General features: G+C 37.6%; 1 protein-coding gene across 2 annotated transcripts in view; it reads left to right on the plus strand.

Annotated features, from left to right (window-relative positions):
• The window catches only part of PLPP1 (phospholipid phosphatase 1), a 68,896-nt gene that overhangs the window by 34,252 nt on the left and 11,688 nt on the right, over window positions 1-22,956 (plus strand). For both annotated transcript variants that reach the window (XM_062599047.1, XM_062599048.1), the window contains exon 4: window positions 16,476-16,533. In XM_062599047.1, coding sequence (XP_062455031.1) covers window positions 16,476-16,533 — 58 coding nt within the window. The remainder of the gene's footprint in view (window positions 1-16,475; window positions 16,534-22,956) is intronic.

Consider the following 22,956-nt stretch of genomic DNA (forward strand, 5'->3'; position numbering starts at 1 on the left):
TTCATCCTAGATAAGTTCCATAAAGCATCCCTATAGACTGCATAATTATGTATAGTGTACATATGTCTTTGTCATCAAAAGTACTTTTTCATACTAACAAAGTTGGCTGGCAGAAGGATGAAAGGATGTATTAGCATCTTGCAGTTTCTAGGATCAAGTTTAAAAGTACTTGACCTCTGGAGTTACAAATTTCCCTTTTTTGACTTTACAGTAATGTAGAAAGCTGTGTGATTAGTCTCTTCAATAATAGTATTCTAACTGGAGTAACCTCAAATTGCTTAAGCAAATGTTTTAGCATCTGCAGACAACTGCTTTTTAATCACTTGGTTAATTGATCAATTAACCAAGTGGAAAAGATTCATTTTTACATCTTAATATCTTTATGAGAAACTTTTGCAAATTAAGCTTTCTTTCTTAAGTATTAATTATATTCAGTATTATGCCTGTGTATTACCAGCCCTTTGTTCAGTTTCCAAAAGCTGTAGTATGGTTTGTAGTATTGGACTTCTGAGTTGTGTGGATGCATTTATAAGCAACCATGAAAAATAAACCTGAGCATATGTTTGCATGCTGGGGAAAAAAAACAGGATAATTTATCATCAAACTTGAAAAACTTTTTTAGGTTGTTTGACAGTTACATGGGGGAGAGGGGAAGGAGGGCATATAGCTTAGTGATAATTAGCTTCTCTTCCCTGTGCGTCTAGTGCTTTGAAATCTCACTAACTTACAGATAGGAAGTAAGGTTTGTCTGCCATCTCTGACAAACTGACCCCTTGGAGGAAACAGAATGATAGCTGGGTATACAAGTCTGTCTTTCCTTTCCCCTTCTCCTCCTCCAGTTTATACTTGGCTTAATAATTTCATTTTGAAATTAAGGTCTGGAGGGCTTGGTCCTTTTGGTCCATGGTCAAAAATTGCCTTTGAAGTGATGGTTTAATGCAAACTCACCTTCTTAGCTCCCAGTTTCAATTCTGAGGCTTTTGCATGCATGGGAAGCTGTAAATAGAGGCTAGTAGAAATCTGATTTAGTAAACAGTTAAATGTAAAATAAAGTGAGATATATACTGTATATGTGGATGTCAGATGCAGTGACCTATTCAATCATTCAGACTTTGTCATGAAAGTTAGACCCTGCATTTGAGAAGGTGATTTCAGTGCACTTCAGTCATGTGCCTACCTACCTTACGGTTAATAAGGCACCAGTGTAGAAAGCGGTTTGACTGCAGTGAGTGTGGCAGCGAGTCGGGGTGGGGTCATTACATTTTCAAGCGGTAATCCAGAGATGTGTTTCTGCGTCAGTTGGATTAAAATCATCAGTTATGCATGTGTGTGCACACATGTGCATGCACTGGTTTATATTCATGCTAAAGCAGCTTATGTTTGGTTATCCTGCTGACTTAAGTATCCTGTATGCTTTGCATTATGCTGAAAATAGAGCCCTCTTCAGCTTTAAATAGCTGTAGCTGCTTCTTGACAACTTCCATAGTTTGTACTTTCAATATTATTCCTTAAACTAAGGGCTGAGGATCGCAGCATAGCTGTGTGCTTAATAGCTCATTCACATACCTTTCAAGGTATATGCAAGTTCTAGGGCATATATAATATATATCTATAATATATATAATATATATAAAAATATATATAAATTTATATATAAAAATATATATGCAAGTGTGTATTGTGCTCTAGAGCTCTAAAAGATGTGTGAAAATCTCTAGTTAAATTAGGAAGTGCTAGCAATTGTGTGTTTCTGTGTGGCCATTTGTGACAGGACCCATTCTTCAGGCAGACTTTGGCATTTTATTTAAACAGAAGTTTGTGTGAGCTGCCTCACTGCAGTTGTTTGGGGTAGGTGGTTTGTACAGGGGTGCTTTCTGAGGTGTTTTTTTAAATGGCAGTATTGCTAAATTTGATTTCAGTTGGTTGTGTGTAGGGATCCTAATTTTTTAACTGGAATACTGTGGAAAAGCAACTCTTCGGGGGTGCTTTGCTTTTGAAGATTTTTGTCTTTTGGGTAGCAGAATAGCCAAGTTCTTAGTCAAGGCAGTATGTAATACACTTCAACTTTTTTATTTAATTGCATTAGGCAGAAGGTTACAAAGCTTGACTTGTACTGTTTTAGTGGTTTAGACAAGTCTGAAATATCAGTTCAGCATCAGTACTACCAGTAGACATTTTACTGTCTCTAAGTAATGAAGGAATAAAGCAAAAGACTCTCCTGCCACTAGTGCTAGTAATCAGCATACAGGTATGCTTAGTTTGTCAGTGCTTACTTTAATACTGCTGAACTGTCTTTCAGGTACTTTACATGCTATCAGTAGAGATAGTGACTTGCCAAATGCCTGTTTAGCTTTTCAAATCAGTAAAATAGGGCTAAGTAAAATATGAAGGAATGCTAGACTATGTATGATGGGGGGTGTAAGCAGTCTCTGCTGCTCTTGGGTCTGTCTGGCTTCTGCAGCTGCTGTTCTTGTTCAAGTCCGTCATCTTTTTGGCTTTCTGCTACTTACCTTTACCTGGCTTGGAGGTTGGTCTTACAAGATACCACAGTCCTTAGAGAAGATTAGGGAGAAAGGACACTGGATGCTAAGGCACAACTCACAAACCTGTCTGCCACTTTAATAGTCCACTATATCCAATCCATGGCAGGTTATTCATATATTCTATTTAATTAATGTGAGAAAGGTAAGAGGAACCACTGATATTCACCGTCAGGTGCTATGAATGAATATCTTTACTGTTACTCTCTCAAGTGTACTTTGCTTTACTTGCTAGTTAAGTCTATTTTAAATTGGTAAACAGTAAAACTTGAATGTCTAGTAGAATAACAAAGTAGAATATTGAAAGCTTTTTTTTTTTTTTTTTCCTTCTCTAGTATGTGAGTTGTGGAATGACTTCTTTTACACCTCAAAATGTTCAGGTTGTTAGTGTAATAACTTTAGTCTAGAATTTTTTTTGAGGCTGCTTGTACAAAAAAAGGAATCATTTCGAAGCTATTTATTCACTTAAGTAGACCTAAATGCATTTCATGTCTTCAGGATGGTGGTTGGGTGCCTCTCAACTATGTTATTGACCTATATTGATGACTTCTGTGGAGATGTTAACTGGTTGCTGCTGACTCACTTTGGCAGTCAGGAGTTGCGAGTTCTGCCTCGGTCTCCTCTGTCCGGAAGAACATTGGTAACTTGGAGGTGGCAGGATCTGGAATCCAGCGGACATGTTTAAGCAGGCCAGACTGACCAGCTGAACCTGGAAAGTAAGGTCAGGCTCCTGTGTGTGTAAACTTTGAGTATTATCTTAGGCTAAGAACAGGAATACTTTATTGCACCTGAAGTCTAATCTCAAACAGAATAAATGTGGCTTAAATATAGGGTCTGATAGTACTTTTGGAGGAAGATGGGAACTTAGTAATGGCAATAAGTTTTTTGGGGGGTGTTTTTGTTTTGTTTTTTCTTTCTATTAGGTCTTAAGTATTCTTTCTGTAAGCAAGTGAAACTAAAAGAGAACAGACTTCTGGTATTGAAATGCTAAGTATAATCAAAAGAATACTTGAGTTTTTTTTAACTCTAAAACAATGTAGTAGATATTATATATAGCTTATATTTTTAGAATTTAATTCAGGATTATGCTACTGGTTTTGTATATCATATGTTACTAACTTGGCAATGCAAACAGGGCATTAAAGCTTTGTGTAAAGGTCAGGTATACTGAGTGTGATGCTATTTAAACTTTCTCTTTTTTTTATCCCAGGAAATGTTAAGAATAAACACTGTAGCACAAGGTACACAGTATGATTATTCAGTTTCTTCTGAATAATAACTGGCTTTATATAACTGCTTTATATGGACAAAAATACGTTAGGGAGGAAATGGCTGCAAGCTTTAGTTACTGCTGGTGCAAATGATGCATCCCTACAACTTTTAAGTTCTTTGAAGTATACGTTCTTTCCTGAAACCCTCTCCTGTTTTAGAATCACTTCCTGCAGTAATACAGGAGAGAAGCACTTAAAAGTAGGGTTGTAACATCAAAACTTGTTAAGGAGTATGAAGCACAAGTGTTGCTAATGCTGTGCTGAATTCTTTATAATCTTCAAAGGCAAAAGTCTTTGTGTTCTGTTTCTAAGTTTTGATTTACTTCTGTGTTTACAGTACCTGATCAGCTGTACTATAGTGATCATGATTTAGGTTTTTATTCACTGAATTGACTGACCCCAATTACTACTTACTTCAAAGACTAAGCTAGTTACTTCTCAGTTTTGGAGTATCTGAATTGAGTCTGAGGTTAACATAATCCTGTATTTGTAATGCTGTATTTCAGTATGATTGTGTTAACTACAGATGATAGTAAAAATTATATTTTTCCTAATTTCACAAAATAATATTAAAACAGTCAAGGGAGAAAAAAATGCTGTGTTCTTATAGCTGTTTTCTACTCTTCTGAATACAGTTAAGAGAACTGTCTTAAACTTATGATTCTTTGTCTTCTGAACTTCTCACTGAACATTTTTTACTGCTCTTTTTTTTTTCTCTCTCTCCCCTGGCTAACCTCTTCCCCTCACCTAAGTCTTTTAATGTCCACACAAACTTGGAGAGTGAGGGAACCTTATTGCAATAGCTGGTGAGAATGGTTTAAACACTTCTGATGTGTGACTGGATGTGTAGGAAGCATAGAGAGTCATGTGTATATACATGGAACTTCTGGAGGTTATCTAGTCCAAATTTCAGCTTAAAGCATAAATAACTTCAGCTTGGATATCCTTGTGCAGCTTGATCTATCAGACTTTGAAAGAGCTCCTGGGATGGGGATTCCACAGACAGCAGTGGAGTATTTGTGTCCATCATGAAGACACTAAATGATACTAGTCCTAGTTTTCACCGCTGAAGAATGCCAGCTTAGCTTTGAACTGTTGATCCATATTTTTTGATCCTAATTATAGTCTGTTTATCACATTGTAGTCTGTTTGTCCAACCTATACTTTGTCATTTTGGATTCCAGAGTGTTACAGGAGGAAGTACTATTCTTTGTCATGTTTTACTGACATACTGATTGAAATTCTTTGTGTTGCCCTTTGCATTCCTCACCAACTTCAGCTCTGGCTTTCACAATTCCTTCTCTGCATGCCTGGATAATGCTTGGATATTTGTTTGTGGTAGGCTATCCCTGTTTCCACCTAGAATCACAGAATCAGTAAGGTTGGAAGGGACCTCTGGAGATCATCTAGTCCAACCGCCCTGCTCAAGCATGGTCACCTAGAGCATGTTAGACAGGGTTGCATCCAGGCAGGCCTTGAAGATCTCCAGAGAAGGAGACTTGGCAACCTGTGCCAGTGCTCTGTCAGACCCCTCACACAGTTTTGTGCTTGTACTCAGTCAGTTGCTTCTTGCTGGAAGATGACCTCTTGTTATTCTTCTTTGTCATCTTCCACAACAGGGTGTAGTATTATTGTACTCTGAAGAGGTTGTCTCTGAAATTCTTTTGTCTCGTGGTTACTACAAACAAGGTGGTGGCTGCTACTGTGTCTCCAACTAATTATTCCTTATTCATTAATAATAGATCTAGCAGAGTGCCTTTCCTATTTGGCTTCTCCAGCAGCTGTGTCAAAGATCTACTGAATTGCTTGCACTGTGCTGTGTTGTCCTTCCAGCAGACTTTGAGGCAGTGAAAGCCTCCCTTGAGAAGCAAAACTGGCAGTTGGGAGGCTTCTTCCAGTTGTTTAAAGGAGACTTTATTATCTCTTGATTGTGAACAACTCTATTTGTCTTGAATGCTTCTAATTTTCATGGTAAAGTGGGAGGTGGAATGTGTGACACTGAATAAAACATGCACACACACACACTTGTGTGTGAATTTTCTTGTTTGAGACTGACTTAAAAAATACTCACCAAACTTAAAGCTGAGTGGAACAGCTTGGGAGTTTTGGTTAATCTTGATTACTTTTTAATTTATAAAGCTAGGAAGGAGGAAGTGTAGGTGATCCTGTGCCTTAACCATAGGATTACTAAACTTTTGGTCTTGGTATGAGATATCTAGGTTCCTGTGTCTCCTGCCTGCATAGAAATTTGAATCTACATTTCAGTGCTGAAGATACCCAGTCTAACTAGTAGAGTCTTGGAGTTCACAGAATCACAGGATGATTAAGGCTGGAAGGGACTTCTGGATATGATCTAGTTCAATCCCCCTGCTCAAGCAGGATCACTTAGAGTAGGTTGCCCTATACAGAAGGCTTTTCAGTGTCTCCAAGAATTGAGACTCTGCAGCCTTTCTGGATAACCTGTTCCAGTGCTCAGTTACCCTCACAGTAAAAGCTTTTCCTTGTGTTCAGATGGAACTTTGTTTCATTTGGTGTCTGTTGCTGCTCATCCTATTGCTGGCACTGCTGGAAAGAATCTGGCCCCCATCCTCTTTATACCCTCCCTTCAGATATTTAAATGCATGGATAAGATGTATCAGCCATTCTTCCCAATTTTGTATTATTAGCAAACTTACTGAGGGTGCACTCTGTCCCATCATCCGATTCATGAGTAAGGTGCATGAGGTTGGACCCAGTATTGACTTCTGGAGTATGCCACTAGCTACAAGCCTCCAATTAGACTTTGCACCACAGATCATAACCCTCTGAACTTGGCGATTCAGACAATTCAATCTACCTTGCAGTCTGCTCATCTAGATGGTACTTCTTCAACTTGCCTATGAGGATGTTATGGGAGACTGTGTGGAAAGCCTGACTAGAGTAAAGGGAGATGGACAACATCCACTGCTCTCCCTTCTACCCAGACAGTCATTCTCTCACAGAAGGCTATAAGGCTGGTTAAGCACGATTTTCCCATTGTGAATCCATGGACCACTCCTGCTCACCTTTTTGTCCTTCATGTGCTTGGAAATGGTATCCAGATTATCTGCTCCATTACCTTTCCAGGGATGGAGATGTGGCTGACTGGTCTGTAGTTCCCTGGATCCTCCCTCTTTGTCCTTTTTGAAGACTGGAGTGAGTTCTCTTTCTTGGCTTTCAAAAAGGGCAAGAGGGAGGACCCAGGGAAACTGGTATTGCTTGTCCCTCTTTGCTTGTATTTAAACATTTACTGATATTGCACAAAGTGGTTGCCATACTTCTATTATATTAAATTATATTCTAGTTTAAAAGGGAGCTTCTGAGACTCAAGACTTGTTTCCTTTTGTATCTGAAGGTATGTTATGAGCACACTGTCTTTGAACTTGCTTTAGTTTAAGAAAATTTTGAACAGATTTTTAAATTTATTCTTCCATGCTGTTGCTTAAAAGAACAGGTGAATATAAAGGAGGGTGAAGAGAGCAGTGGCACTGATTTAGAAGACTGAGCTAGACAGCAGCATGTTCATTTAGGCAGCTATTGCCCACTTCTAGTCCTGCTAAGTTTGTTTATACAGTACAGTCCTCTAATCTGTCCTATTGCTTTAACACAAGATAAACTAGTTTCTATTAACACACCTTCTTAAGAAGGTGTAATAGTCCTGGGTGTGTGCTAAAGGGTGCTTAATCTACCTTCTCCTGTTTCCTTAGTTTATTACAAGTTTTTTGGATTAGCTATTTATATTTTTAGCTGTATAGTGCAGGCTTGTCCCAATACTGCTGTAATCGCTCACATCTCTTTATAAAGATTTTTTTTTTCTTTTTTAGTGAAGTCCTAAAAAATGATGCCCAGGTAGGGTGATGGGGCAGAACTTCAACTCCCTTGAGTCCTGGGTTTGAAGGTACCTTTAAGACCTGTTAGCTAGGGACATTCAAGAAGTTGTCCCTTCTGGTGTATTCCTCTGCTTGCTGAGCACATAGGCACAACTAGAACCTTTGATGCTAAGGTAGTAAGCGCTAAGGCATGTTGTACAAATCTGGCTACTTAAGAGGCACTCAAATGCACCATCTGCAACTTGTTACTCTAAAGAAGACCAGTGATGCTAGCAGGTATATTTGTGTGAGAGATGCTTTCTGTGAAGTTTAGTTTAATATTGGATAGTTGAAGGTGGTCTCTTAATTTCATTCTCACATTCTATTCCATTTGTAATACAGGACAAAAAGGTGATAAAGTTCCTATTTATAATAATGGTTGTTGTGCTAATATACAGGCTTATATCACACCTCTTGACGGCTATTAGAAAAATATCGTTTTTTTCCTACTTAGGTTGATATATTGCTTCTTCACTGACTGCACTTGAAACAAGTTGTGTATAGTTTGCTACTTCAAACTCAAAATGTAATGTTCAAAGAAGCCTTTAGGAAATTACAGCTGACTGTTCTGACCTTGATAACTTATTTCAACACAATTGCCAAGGTGTTGGTGTTTACTAATCATTTGCCAGGAATTGTATTTCATCTATGTTTAGAGCTAGCTGTTTAAGCACTTTCACGGATGTTGCACATGTATGTTAGTGGATAAAGTTAAATCACTTGGAACAGTTTCCAGTAACTATCCACCTGTGTCAGACAGCTGGCGTGGGGCTAACCTGCCTCTGTTTTGAACTTTACGTAAACTCCTGAAATCGGTTTTCTTTTCTACTACATACTAAAAACACCTTTTAAAACTAACCTTAAAAAAAAGGGGGGGGGGGTAATACGTTACTCACTTGCATTTTAATATTTTAGGTTTTTCCCTCTGCTTTTTCATTATATAGCCTTTGGAAATGGTCTGCTTTGGATTCTTTAACATAACTGAGAAGACTGGGTTTCTGCTTCAAATTAAACAATATATCTCAATTTAAATTTCTCCTCCTCTCATATTACTTAAGACAAAACACTCATATCAAAATAACTTAATACAAAAATATTTCATACAGCCTTTATTTTAACACTTTGTCCAAAAGCTTCATCAGAGATCAAACTGCATTTATCATTGAAGCATAACTAAAAAGTTTACTTATCTAATCTGGCAGTTTCTAATAGCATCATGAATCAGAAATGTTTCTAGAATTTCTACAGACTGTAACTACCTGTTTGCTAAGGGAAAAATGCTGTGTTTACAGCATTCTGATTATTTTGTGATCTCTAACCTAAGGTGTTCTGCAATACTCAAACTTTTCAAAAAAGTTTTCAAACTAATTTGGTTGTTTTTGCTCTTGAAAACATATGCCAAAAAGTTCAATAGAAGCTTAGATACTGAAGCAGTTGGAGGAATGAATGGAAGGGCATGTGTGTACTTGAGTATTGCAACTTCTTCCTTAAAAATACTTTCTGCTCCTGTTCCATTATCGTTGTTCAAGGTCTGATTTGAAACACTTCCAGTCCTAATCAAATTATCCACTACTCTGGCAAATCAATCCTTCAAGGCAGGGATCCCAGGCTAAATACTTGCTGGAGGTTTATGTGGAAGGAAAAAGGTCAAGAATGGTAGCAAATGAGCTGATCTTTAAATATTTGAACTTCAGAAACTTCTAAGCTAGGTTAGATGAATGCAGCTCCATTGCATCATCCAGAAATGTGAAAAAGCTGCCACACAGTAGAAACTAAGTGACAGTAAGGAGAACTGAGTCTGGAAGACGAATAAGCTGTAACCAACTGAGATGAAATTTTGCAGTCTGGATCAAGTTTCTAATCTTAGCTCTACTTTGGCATAATGTGACTTGGCCCTTTTCTGTGGTGATGGATAGCATTCATTTTCATTCATCATGACTGAAAGTAACTTCAGGGTGAACAGTTTTCAAAAAAGTTATACTTTCAACCCTCTTTACCTCTTATGTTTTGGACTGTGGATACAGTTCAAGTGCATCACTGCATAGGTATAATACCCTGTATTACAACTTTAAAGGATAGTATGTTGCACTTCTTACCTGTTGGTCCTGTTGTATAAGCTACAGTACTGCATTTTCAGAGCCACTGAATTGGCTTCTTAAGTGCATTTCTAAGTTCAGAAATGTAGGCAAATGTCAGCCTGAAAAATATATGCTTAAAGGTTTTGTACCTACTGGATTGTAAGCTTATCACACTAAGGTCATTGGCACTCAGAACTTGCCACTTAAAAGTAAGCCACACAAATTATTTGGAGTTTAGCTGTGGCTAATGGAGCAGGTGGGTGCATCTCTACAAGTCCATGCAATTCTACCAAGAATGAGAAGTTTCCTGTCCAGGTCAGTAGAGGAGAAAATTGTATTCAGATAGAACTTTAAGCCTGTATGTAACTGCATATTACTGAAACTGTGCTTATGGAGACTGAGTTCCCATGAATGCTGACATGCTTTCCCTGTGCAACGCTCGTTTCCTTCCTCCCCTACACACAAGGTTTCTCAAGATTATGGAAATGTGTTGGGGTTTTATCTGACTCTTACCAGGTGCTTGGGGCCCAAAGCAGTTTGTTTAAAAACTGAGTGATAAGCCAACCTGTGATTTGACTGGGATTGCCCTTGTTCTCATTCTGTTTATGTAAAATAATAATAACATTCCTGTGAGTCAGAAAGTATTATGTGGATAACCTGTGCAGACATGGCTAATTGAACAGAAGCATCTAATCTGAAGCACGAGAGCAAAACATTAGTCTTTAGAAATACTGGTTTGGGTTTTCCTCCTCCCCTCTTCTACTATTCTCACACTCTCGAATTTTCCTGAGAGAATTGCTACAGAAGAAGCAAATAAGGTCCTGTTTTTCTTTTTTTGTTGTTTTTTTTTGGTTTTGTTTTTTTGGAGGAGGCTAACTAGAAATGTTAGTACATGTTTATGTACATGATAAGAATTTTAGAACTACATAACTTCTTGCTCCCCGGTTGAATTTTGAGGAAAGAATATTCTCACGTCCAAGACGCAGGTTAGCTGTTGCTCATTTGAAAGGAAAGGATAAAGGGGAATGAGGTGTGTGTGTGTTTTTTATTTTTATTGTTATTTTTTCCTCCTTATGGATTATCTTCCAGTAAAGTTTATTTCTCTATTAACTGCTGGTATGCACACTGACAGATACAGAATAGCTAGTTAGCTATTGCTGAATTAGATTGTTTCATCAGTGTGCAGTATTCCTGTAAAAATAAAACTTATTTTACATGATATCTGTATGATTGTATACATTGTGATGTTCACCTCTTCAGGTCCCAGAGAAGCCACTAGAAGTTTGTTAATCTCTGCAGTTTTGCAGAGATTAGTACACATAGTCAAATTAAATCACTTAATGTTTCATCCTGCATTTAGGAAAAGGTTACTTTCTGCTCCTGCTTCTTGGACTATCTGCAGGGCTTGTTTTGGAAGGATGAAGGGGGAAAAGGTATTTAGAAACTAGACTACCTGCTTCTTAACAGAATCTGCCAGATCTGGTTATGTCAGTGGATTAAATGGGGAATGATTTAATTTGCATAAGATAGGAACATAGTTAGACAAGTAACTGCATTTTTTTCTTTATAGGCCATCTTCAAAAAGCTAGATATGCTCTCATGAAACATGAAGTGTCAAAAATGGCTAAGCTTCCTTTTTATCTGCTGCTACTTAAAGTGAGCTGAGCTGAGTAGCTCCACCTCCCACCTGAAGTGTGACTAGGGAATTGTACAAAGCACTTATTAAAAGTCTTGCTGAGAAAATACTGTCAGTAAAACTGCTAAGAATTACTGAGTTGTAAAGTCTGCTGGTTTTCTCTTCTGTAAGTGAAAGGCCTTCATCTTAAGTATGGATTTAACTACTGAGAGGGAGAGGAGGCACAATAATACTATTATTTGAAAATGGATTTTGGAATTCTAAGTAGTTGCTAATAAGTCATCGTTAAATAGATGACTTGCTTATGCATTTATTTAAACATGTCTTAGCAATAATGGCAGAAGTGCCTCAGTTCACAGTACTGTATAAACCTTTAACCTGCACTGGTGTTCTTGGGATCTCTAGTTATACAAGTCCCTAACACCTTAGTGGAGAGCAGATGCTGGGGGGGAATCCGAATGCGGAGGTAGCTGTTTTTAAGGATCAATTTGTGTAGGGGACTTGTACCTTGTTAAATTAAATCTTCATTACATTAAAATGCTAGGAATATTTCCCTAAAGCTTGTAGAGTTTCATTTACTTGAAACAAATGTGCTTCATTGCAGTTCTTTGAGGCTAATTCGTCTCCAGGTTAATGGAATGTGTAATGCAAGCGTCAGTTAAAGCTTTGAGTCAGACTTGACTCCCAAGGACCTGAGGATAGGAGAGACTAGCTGGCTAATCCAGTGTGGAGGTGTGTGGTTTTTTGTTTGCTTGCTTGCTTCTTGCTGAAATAAGAGTGTCCACAATGTTTGCTGGACCTCCTTCTCTTCTTCTCTGAGGGATTATTCCATAATTCAGTTCTTCCTGTATTACGAAGGTTCCCTTACCATTTAGTCTCTACCAGACTTACCATGGCACCACAAAATAGGTGTTCTCTTGATCTATCCCATTCTAGTATAACTTCTAATACAGTCTCTTGATTTCTCACCATGCTGTATATTTTTTAGCTTTTTCCTAGTCTCTTGTTTCACTAAGGCTATTCATTTTCCTGTCAGACTCTTGCAGAGGAGTGCACTTTCCTTAAATGTTTCTGCGCATTCAGTTGTTCTTGCAGACAAGCTGTATGGAGATGTGGGGTCAGTTGGTTTACTGAACTACAAATGCAGGATGTATTTTGAATTTTTTAATAAATTTGCTTAATAATTCACTTCAAAACACTGACAAGCAAAACTTAGTAAAACATGCTGCTTCTTGCAAGTGAAGAGTGCAAGACAAATGCTCCTTTTGTGTTGTGTGCTATGCTCCTTTTTCTACTAACCCATGTGCAGGTTTGTAATTTATTAATTACTCTATTTGTGGAACCAGTGCTTTCACAGCAGTTAGCTTTCCCAATGATAACTTTTTTTTTTTTTTTAAAAAAAATCTTTTACAGCCTGATCTGGGGGCCCTGAGAATAGAAAGTCTCTTTCTATTTAAAACTGGCAATATATAGACTATGTAGGTGCCAAAAGATGTCAAAATATAAACTTTCATATTTGGAAAGAGTTGTGAATGCTTTTTGCTGTCTGAATCATTTTGATGTCTTTTGGGAAGACTTATCCCTTGCCATTTTATACTGCTGTGAACACTGTAAAAAGCTAAGTAGAATTATGGATATGCCACTGTACAGCTCCGTGAAATAATAGTCAACCTAGGGCCTTGCTAGGAAAGTCTCTTCCCCCCCCCCCCCCCAGCTTTACTGTATTTCCTTGAAAAAGCTTGAATAGAGACTACACAGTCTGGTTTATATACTGCAAGATTTATTGTCTGGTTTACGTGGTTCAAGAAACACTGCCTTTTGTCACCCAGGTTCTACTCTGTAGACTAAATTGCCTCATGTGAATGAAATGGAACAGAAGGAAATGAACTGGTTATACATACCAAGTCCTAAGAAGCAATCCTCCTTATACTTGGATGTTGGTAATTAGAAAGCCTGGTTAGAAGTACTGAATGGTTTGGTATCCACCTCAATTATTTCTTTGCAGGGATTGTTCATGCTTCAGTTGCTTTTTGAAGTACTCTAAAAATGCAAACTTAGAACAGACTGTAGTGATTAACTGTAATTGTGGGTGTGTGGTTGTTTTTTTTTTTTTTTTTCTTTCCACACCAGAAAGTGATGGTATGATTTGATTTGGTGTTAGTTTTTTAAGGCTTTCTTTAATTCAGTAGTAATATGTGGGATAAGTGGAAATAATTAAAGCTATGCTCTTTCCTGTTTAATGAAACCTTACAACTCTCATCTGAAGTGATACATTGAGGTAGATAGTCGTGGATTAAAGTCATGGACCTTGGGAAATCTGTTCTTTGATGTCAGTCTTTACCATTACAAAAACAATAAAAATGAGAGACTGTACTTTCCAGTTTTGTTTTATGATATTAGTTTTGCTGGGTGCTGTTCTAATGTTTGTTTAAACAACACAGGTCATGAAACCAATTCTTACTGAGATCGCTTGCTCTTTCTGTCACTAGCAAAATACAAGGTTGGAGTTGTTTGTAGCATTTTATTTATATACTTTATTCTAATACTTCTGTGGTTTTGAGATTAGTAAATACTGCATTTTGAAATTGCTGGCTCATGGCAAGCCAGCATTCAGAGTGGTGGCTCTGTACACTGTACAGCCACTTGGCTAGTTTGATAGACAGGATGTTCTGCTGGTTTTGGGAAGAAGGTTGTTTGCATGCTGAGGAATAGTCAGTAAACATCTTGAAACAGCGGAAAAATTTTCAAGTCTAAGACTTACTTAAAGTATGCTTTTTGTTTAGAAGCTGGGATACAGTGATATTGCCAAAGAAATTACATTGGGATTGCACAATGAGCAAGTTGGATGCATGCTTTGTCCCAGTTGTATTTCTGGCAATATTTTGTGCCAAGCAAAAAAAAAAAATTCAATTATGAAGAGCATATTTAAATGCATTAAATGTCTGATCAGGCATAAACTTGTAATCTTAAACTTGGAACAAGGTATTCTTAATGTGTTATTGGGGTGATGTAAGCCTGAAATCAATAATGGCAGCAAGAACTATAAAATGGTATAGGAATTCCGAAGAAGACTTAAGGATCTTTATTCCCCTTCTCAATTATTAGCCGTTTGGGTTTCTTCATTTGACAACATGTTGCTTTCAGGAATTGCAAGAAACTTTGCTTTATGGACAATAGTAATAGACCCAAAGTCAATGGATAAAATATTGGAAGAGGATAGGAGCCAGGAATTAATTATTCTATATTTTGCTTCATAGAACAGCTTGCTTTGCTTTTGTGGCTCAGAGGACATGCATGTGTGAAAGAGCTTTTTGCAATTCCTATTTTATTAGCTTTTGTAATGGGCTTTTATCCAGAGATTTTGACTGGAGAAGAGATTAAGCAGTGCTGAAGAGAAGGACTGTCTAGTTTAACATTCAAAAACATTAAGATGACAGTTTTGCTCATTGCTAATGTCTGAAAATAACACTGCCGTTTTTCTGTTTAAGAACAGGATTGAAAAGGTATCTGTGACAGCTACATATGCAAACATCTTCTCAGACTGCTTATTTAGTATCTCAAACTAAGAGCTATTGACAAGGCTTTGAATCAAATGTAAATCAGGAGCTCTAAAACCTGCAGAGGAAACTTAATGGGGTGATTCTTTCCAGTGTATGACGTAGGATTTCTTGACTTTGTGTATGACAGTGATTGCAAAAAGATTTGCAGTTTATCACTTGTACACAAGATTGTTTATGGCCCTATTTATGATGTTTGAACAGTGAGTCATGAATCCTATTATTTTACTGCATGTTGGAGAGCTGCCTTCATTAGTCTTGGTCCAAAGAGTAAAAATGTTTCCACTGACTCTTGATTCAGGTTCTCTACCTGGCCAAGGTACTGAAATATGAACCCAGTGTACTACCTTATGGATCTGGTAGAGAGCAGTATCTGGAGAGCTGCAGTACTCTTAAGTTGTCTTTGTGTATGTCCTCTCTTAAATGAAGAATGCTGTGTTTCATAGTTATATCACACTGAAGCCTGGTTAAGATGAATAACTTTGTTTACATCTTATTCATAACCTGTGAATTAGCCAACACAGATACAAATGACAGTCCATTAAATAGCATATGTAGTTTAGTTTTTTCATCTCTCCACTTCAGATTCTATCAGAAACATTTTTTTTTTGCTATCTCTTCCTTTTTTTTTTTTTTTTTTTTTTTTTTTAAGAATGTGGTGATTTGTTTTATGCATACCTTACCTCAAACTTGGGAGCCTCCATCAAAATTCTTTCATTACTCAGTTTCAGAAACCCTATGTATAGGAGGAACTCTTAGAGTACTCTCAGGGGCCTTGAAGATTGTCAGCATCAGTTGTCAGTTTGCTGCAGTCTGGACCTCCTAGAAGCCTTTAAAAGTTGAAGGCAATGTTGCCACTCTTAGATTCATACTTGGATATTTCATTTTTCTACGGATATTAGATTAGATGTTATCTTTTGTGTTTGAACTGGCTTCAAAAGGATAAACCTCTTCCTGCCTTTTTCCCCTCTACCCTTCAGTGATCCACCTTCATCAGCTGTATGAGCCAGTGCATTTAATAAACACATGTGGTATAAACATCTAAATATGATTAAGTGTAGTTAATTATTGCCTCTTGAGACCATGTACAACAGTAATTGTTTTGGGGCTATTAATGTTCATTTTCAGATAAAAGCTTTTTGTTGATAATATTTACATTTTTTCATAATCATCAGGGAGACAAATATACTGCTTTAAAGGACTCCTGATTACTTATTTTCAGGAAGTGTTCACTTGGTGTTCAAACTTTAAACAAGAGATTTATGGTTGCTGCTTGATGTTGAGATCAATTTAAGTTTAATAAACTTGGATAGCTGCTGAATTGAGATCTACGCTGTTTGTCAAAACATGTTGTTAGATGCAAGCGATGATTCCTGCCTAAGATAGTCTCCTTGAAGAAGAAAAATGGTGATGTTTACATTTTGCCAAAAGGTAACTTAATCTCACTGTAGACTGTGGACTGTTGCAGGGGAAATGGAATGAAATGTCTGCTTTCTTCTCTTCCAGACTATCATTTTACTCTGGCCATTCTTCATTCTCCATGTACTGCATGCTGTTCCTAGCAGTAAGTATGTTCTTTCTATTTGCTTGGCAATGAGCATCTGTTATCTAGCGCAAAATTGAAATACAGGTTACATCAGCAGTTTCTTGGGCTGTTTTGTGCAAGGGACACTACTTCAGTTATCTCTGAGACAAGCATCCTACAAAAGACTGCTCATTAGGAGCTGTTAGGGAAGGCACTGATACTGAGAAGTAGCAGAATTTGTTCAGTAAGCCCAGAAACATTTAATATGGTAGTTGGCTTCTGTGTCTTGCTTCAATTGAACCTGGTGACAGTGGGTTTGCAAAATATGCTGCTATTGAAATTTGGTATATTGAAAGTATTGCAAGCTATATAAAAATGTGCAATAAGCTATGTTTGACTTAATGAAATGTGCAAAGAAACTAAATTTAAACCCTATCCCTACATGGGTGGTCCTGTAAGAAGAAAACAGCAGATCAGTTTTAGTTTTAAACTGCTCTTAATTGACTCCTGTTTTGGAGTGGGGAGGGGGATCAGTCTGCAGAGGTAACTGAAGTGAGAAGATCATTTTTCCCAATAATTAACCTATGAGGATTTGAATAAAATGTATCAGGCTCTAATTTAAGCAATTTGAATTGTTAAGTCATCTTGGGCCAATTATCTCCACTCTTACAGAGTAATTTTTTTAACACTGAAGGATTGATTTGGTTACGCTCTCCCTGCTAATGTGTAAAACAAAGCATTAAACAATTTTGTTCTGCAATTTTGTTGTTACACGGTTGTGAAATTAAGCTTTTGTCCTGGGTGTAATTTGCTAGAGTTTCCAGAGAGCTTGTACTCAAATCACATTTCTATCTTGACTGCATTTTTCATCCTATTTCTCTTTTGGCATAACATCCACAGCAGATGAAGAGATTCAAAAAATTAAAAAACAAAAAAAAAACAAATGACAATGTGCTTTTTAGTATGGCATAAATTTTTAAACTTGGGTTTTGTGGGGTGATGGGGGGGTTCTTGTTGCCCCCCCCCCCCCCCAAAAAAAAAAAAAGAAAAAAAAGCTGAGCTTTTTGAAAAGCTCAGTGTTCAGTGAACACTGCCCATGAACTACAGTGATGGGCACAAATTGCTTATAGCTAAATCTGTTTAGTTCCCTTCTCACTTACCTGTTGTCTTCTACTGTAAATCTGAAGGGTTAGTAATTGTATTATGTTCTTGTTTTAACAATAATATACCAATTCCCTCACTTGTCAGCTGTTTGAAAAAAAAATGACTGACTTGCTTATTATTGACAGTCTTTGAAGTTATATAGGTTCACTTGTTTTCTGTAGTTACGTCTCATGGATTGAAATCCCTGTTTCCATAGTACTGTGGAGCAGTTACTATTAGGTAGCCACCTGATAATGATTTGCACCATTCTACTTAATCATATCATTTTAATCTGATTTCTCTCTGCATAGGTTAGAACAATGCAAGAATGTGATTCTGCCACCTCTGAGGCTTAAATAAAAGATTTTAAAAAAAGGAGATAGAACTTACTAGATGTATAACTATCCCTTATACTGCCTAGATTAGTCACCTGGCAGGGATTTGAATCTGTTTACCCAGACGATGTTGATGTGCTGAGAGGAGGAGTTGGAAAAATGACTGGAACTTTTATCTGTGTCACATGTATATGTAGTGAGAGATCCTGCCTGCTGCTTTGGCAGTCGGGGTGGGGGGAGGTGGTTGTGGCCAGGAGGGCTTCTCAGCCAGGTATAGGCTGAGGAGAAAGGAGTTCTCTCTGCAGACCTTGTCTCTGTTACCTAAAATCCTTCCTTCTGCCCCCAGTTGCCTGCTATAATGCTGAGATTAGCTTTAGTTTCAGTGTGAATATGCTAATGGAAGTTGTACTGAGCAGCTTGGTCTTCAGACCTTGTTTAGCCTACTAAGATTTTGAAAAGAAAAAAACCCACAGTCTTTAGCAAGAAGAAAATCAATGGATTTGTTTTATTTTAAGATGGTAATTTTTTTCATATGCATTGAATAATCTTTCTATTGTTGCCTGTGGCATGGTTTGGAATCCATGCAAGGAGCATGTCTGGTTCCTGAATATTGTTTAGCTTATTATGAAAAAAATTAAGGAAGTGTTTATGGATTTTTAGAAACTAGCAGAGCTAACATCATAATACACATGTATGGGTCCATATGTTTAATATGGAAGATTAGGCATTAGGAAGACTCAGGATGCAAAAAGTATGCATCTTTGTCAAAATAAATTTGTATCTGATTTTTAATTCATGAAAACTTACATGAAGTTTACCACCTAGCCCTATATATAATAAGCATGAATTTCTTTTTTTTTCCTGAAGTTTGTGAGCAGTGATCATGTCAGTAACTTGCAAATTTGTGCTTGAAAATCACTTGTAATTATTTTATCAAGTACAATGTAAGAAGAATGCGGAAGGCAAGATAGGCAAGATACCTGCATATATTTGATTTGTGTGTGTGCGTGCACATGTATGCTTCACCCTTTGCAACCTTCTTTGTGAGGTGGGATGGGGGGGACTCAAATCCATCCTCTGTTTCCCTGTAATGCTAGTAAGGCCAGAGCTAGTGTCAGTTCTAGTTTAGCAACGTGATCAAACTTGCTGTGGCTTTGCACATTGCTACAAAAACTGTCCCTGTGTCTCTTCAGGACTGTGGCAATTCCAACATGACTTGACTTCAGCTGCCTTAAACTCTAGGGCTATGAAAGTTCTCTGGCTCTCTTAGCACACTTGTTAAACAGTAAGTGGTTTATTGGAGATCAGTTTATCAATCAGGTGTGGTAGATGTTCAGAACAGAATTACAGACACTAGAGAAAACATTCATAAAGTCACAAGCAACTGAAATAAACTAACTTCAGAGTGTGTTCTGAAGGTCTAGGTCAGATCTGTGTGGCCAGATGTGTTACTTCATGGTCACTGGTACCACCAGCTGGTGCAAGACACCTTCTGTTGTAACCCTCAGGTTTCTGCTACTGATATGCTCAAACTAAAGCATGCTGAGTAATAGAAACAGCATTTTAAAAAGGAGACGTCTGAGGAGGTAAACCATGAATGACCGGGTCTGATTTCAGTGAACACTCTTTGGTCTGACCTATAACTTGGCAATGAGTAGCCAGGCTTATGGCCAGAGGAGAAGGCATGCTCCCTCTTTCTCCACCTGAGTTTCTTGTCTTATCTCTTGCTGAGCTATGATCCAGTACAAATAGAGGCTTTGAGGAGATTAAATTTATACTTTCCACTCTGTCCTCTTCTGTAGTAAGTTTATTCAGCCAGAAACTGCTGGGAGGACATCTGAAGAAGGTTAACAACTCCTGTGCAGGATGTTTTTCTTGTTGTTTAGCACAGCATTACTGCGTATCAACCTTTGCGCTGAACTTGTCATAAGACATACAAAAAGGTATACAGCTACTGCAGGAAGACGAGGAAAAATCACTTTCTAACCCTCCCCCTTGCCCACGTGGCAAGGCAGAGTGCTGCCACTGGCTCTAAACCAACCCTGCTGCATTTGATAACCTGTTCTTTAACTGAACTCTGAAGCTGGCTTCCTCTGCTGTTTGCACACTTACTCCAGCTGCAGTCTGAGTCATGAGCAGGACAGTTTTTAACATGTGGCATTACTCATAGGCAGTGTTAATCATAACCAGACATTAGTGCTGGCTTCCTAAGGACTAGAGGAATCTTGCCATATGTTGAGAAAGATGAACTAGTTCAAACCACAGAAAGCACATGCTTTTAAATGATTGTTGTTGCACACATGTACCTTATCAGGTTATACATTTTAAAAATGAGGGAACATTTTGAGTATTTGAATGGGAGAAGTGATTCTTCTGCCGCAGACAACACAAGAACTGTAACTGAAACAGCAGAACCTTGAAATATGTGGCTTAAATATGTGGCAAAATACTAGGCAGAGTATTGAAGTACTTTTGCAGCTTCAGTTAACTTAAGGCAGAATTGCTGAATCTCAAACAGGTTAAGGTACAGTTTCACTTTGTGCTTGAGCAATTAAATAATCTGAAGCTTGCTTTATATATTATCTGAATACAAGTTGGTGATAGTAGAAATGCTTGAATAGACAGTTTGTCAAGTATGAGTTTTCACTTAGTCTCTCTGAGATGGGAAGAAAAAGAATGATTAAAAACAAAACAAGAAATAGCTTTAAGATTCGGCTCTTGTAATTGATACCAAAAAGGAGATGAGGAAAAGATAAGTAAGTGTGTATATTGAACGTATCAGTCAAAAAAAAAAAAAAAAAAAAATCTCAGGAGTGAACGTGTCCTTGTTTTTCCAGTTTTCTGTATCTTTCTCACGTATCTATCAGAAAAAAAAAAGCACCCCAGTGCTGGCAGCTCTTGAACAAACTGAAAGCTGCCTCCTGTTCTGTAATAAGTATGACTGGCCTTGTGCTCACACAGACTTGAAACATTAGTCAGAAATGGGTATTGCTTTATCAGTAAACTGAATTCAAAGTCCATGTTGTGTGTTTCTTATGGAAGTCACATCTTTGATTCTAGCTAGTCTTGGTGCTGTTTTGTTTCAGGAGGAAAATATACTGAAAACTTGAAGCTGTTCTGAGTGACATAGCTCCTATAAAGCTGGTGGGGAGCCACTCATTTGTTGCATTTAGCATGCTAATCGGATGGTAGAAGTAAAATCCCAAAGGTGGGATTTCAAGAATGACGTGGTACTCTTAACTGTGCATGTTGAGGCTTAAAGGCAGTGCTTTTGAAACTTGAGGTTTAACCAAAAGTAGTGTTTGCTTTTAAATAAACAGACTTAAGTGGCCTAGACTGCCTTATTCAAGGACCAAACCGGGCACACCTGCATCCCTGATAACACAACATCACAGAATTTTACTTTTTAAAAGTTGTTGCCTGATTTGCACGCACATTACTGTCCTTGAGTTGAAGATTTGACCAAAAAATTGAAATGATTAAATAACTATATAGCCATAAAGTTATAAACTAGAGTTGCATCATTGGAAAGGTACATCCTTCTCTGCCACATTCTTCAGACAGGGGAACAAGCCAAAGATACTGATATTCATACTAAGCAGTTTTCTCACTGGCATCAGATTATGTCAAATTTAATATAGAATATACCATGACAATTGCTTCTGCAAGTGACAGATTAAAAATGAAGTGGTTCATCAGTATTTAAAAAATTTTTTTAGATGTTTTTGACTTGTGACCAGCAGGTAACTGTTACAGTAATGTCTATGGAGTAATAATCCTTCAAGGTGTGAAACTTCCTACCCAGTGACTTCCTGGGATGTCACTGTTTTGAACAAAAATTGAGTTAAGGAGGAAGCTTCTCTTCTACCTACAATAGACTGATTTAAAAAAAAAAAAAAAAAAAAAAGGAGCTGTTTAGTCTTGATTTCAGCTACTGAACTTGTAATACTCTGCTTTACACTTTGCATTCTTTATTTCTAAAAGAGGTGAAAATCTCCTGGGTGTGTGTGGGGGGTGATATTAATGATTCTTACCTATTGACAGAACTCAAAATGCTGCAGCCTGAGTTGAAATCTTATACAATCTTATACAATAAGATGTAATTTTTTTTTCCTCTCATCAAACGGAGTTTCCTTATGAAATTTTGTGTAACAATAAATTCTTGATGATAATTCCTGGTAATAAATGAGTGGGCTTTGAAAACTTCTATTACAATAATCTGTATGATCCCTACCAAGGAAAGATGAAGTGCCAGAGGTTAGCAGGGGATCAGATTTGAAGAAAGTTGAGGGACTGGCATGAAATGTGCTCTATATTGACAGTGGTGAATTTATGCTGGGGTTATAAGTGTGCAGAAGTATTTTGTGGGAAGCACTGCTTAAACCTTTAGTGACGTGAGAAATTCCACAGGTCTCAGTGGAAGTGATGGTATCCGGGTTCTGACTTAATGAACTACCTCTGGTATCAGGAGGACTTGAATGGAGAGAAAAAATGCTACTAAACGTACTCTGCTGAATGTCTCACCCTTCCTATTTATCTTTGGGATGTTGTGACTTGGATGTCTTCATCTGTTGGAAGCTTCATTACCCTGGAAGCAGGGCTTTTGTCTGGGAATTGTTTTCTCACTTTCTTGCTCCAGGAACCTAAAAAAGAAATGAATTGAGCATGGACAGGGGATCCTGCTTATGGATCATTGGCAAATTAAGAGCAGAAGCGTTGGTTGAAAAACAGAGCAGTCTGATCACTGCAGAAGGAGGGATAGGAGCTGAAAGGTTTAAGATAGAACTTGAAATTGCAAATTGTACAGGTAGGAAGAGCTAAAGAAATGTGAAAGAATGTCATGCCACTTGAGCTGTTAAATAGTTTTAATGCAAGCACGTATCTGGGAATTTGGAGCATTTCTCCTTAGCTTGTCTTTTGGTTTGTGGGACAGGATTGGAGAGTAGAACTATAACTTCAGGAATGAAAATACTTACTTGGCATG

This window comes from Rhea pennata, chromosome Z, assembly GCF_028389875.1.
Source record: "Rhea pennata isolate bPtePen1 chromosome Z, bPtePen1.pri, whole genome shotgun sequence".
NCBI lineage: Eukaryota > Metazoa > Chordata > Aves > Rheiformes > Rheidae > Rhea > Rhea pennata.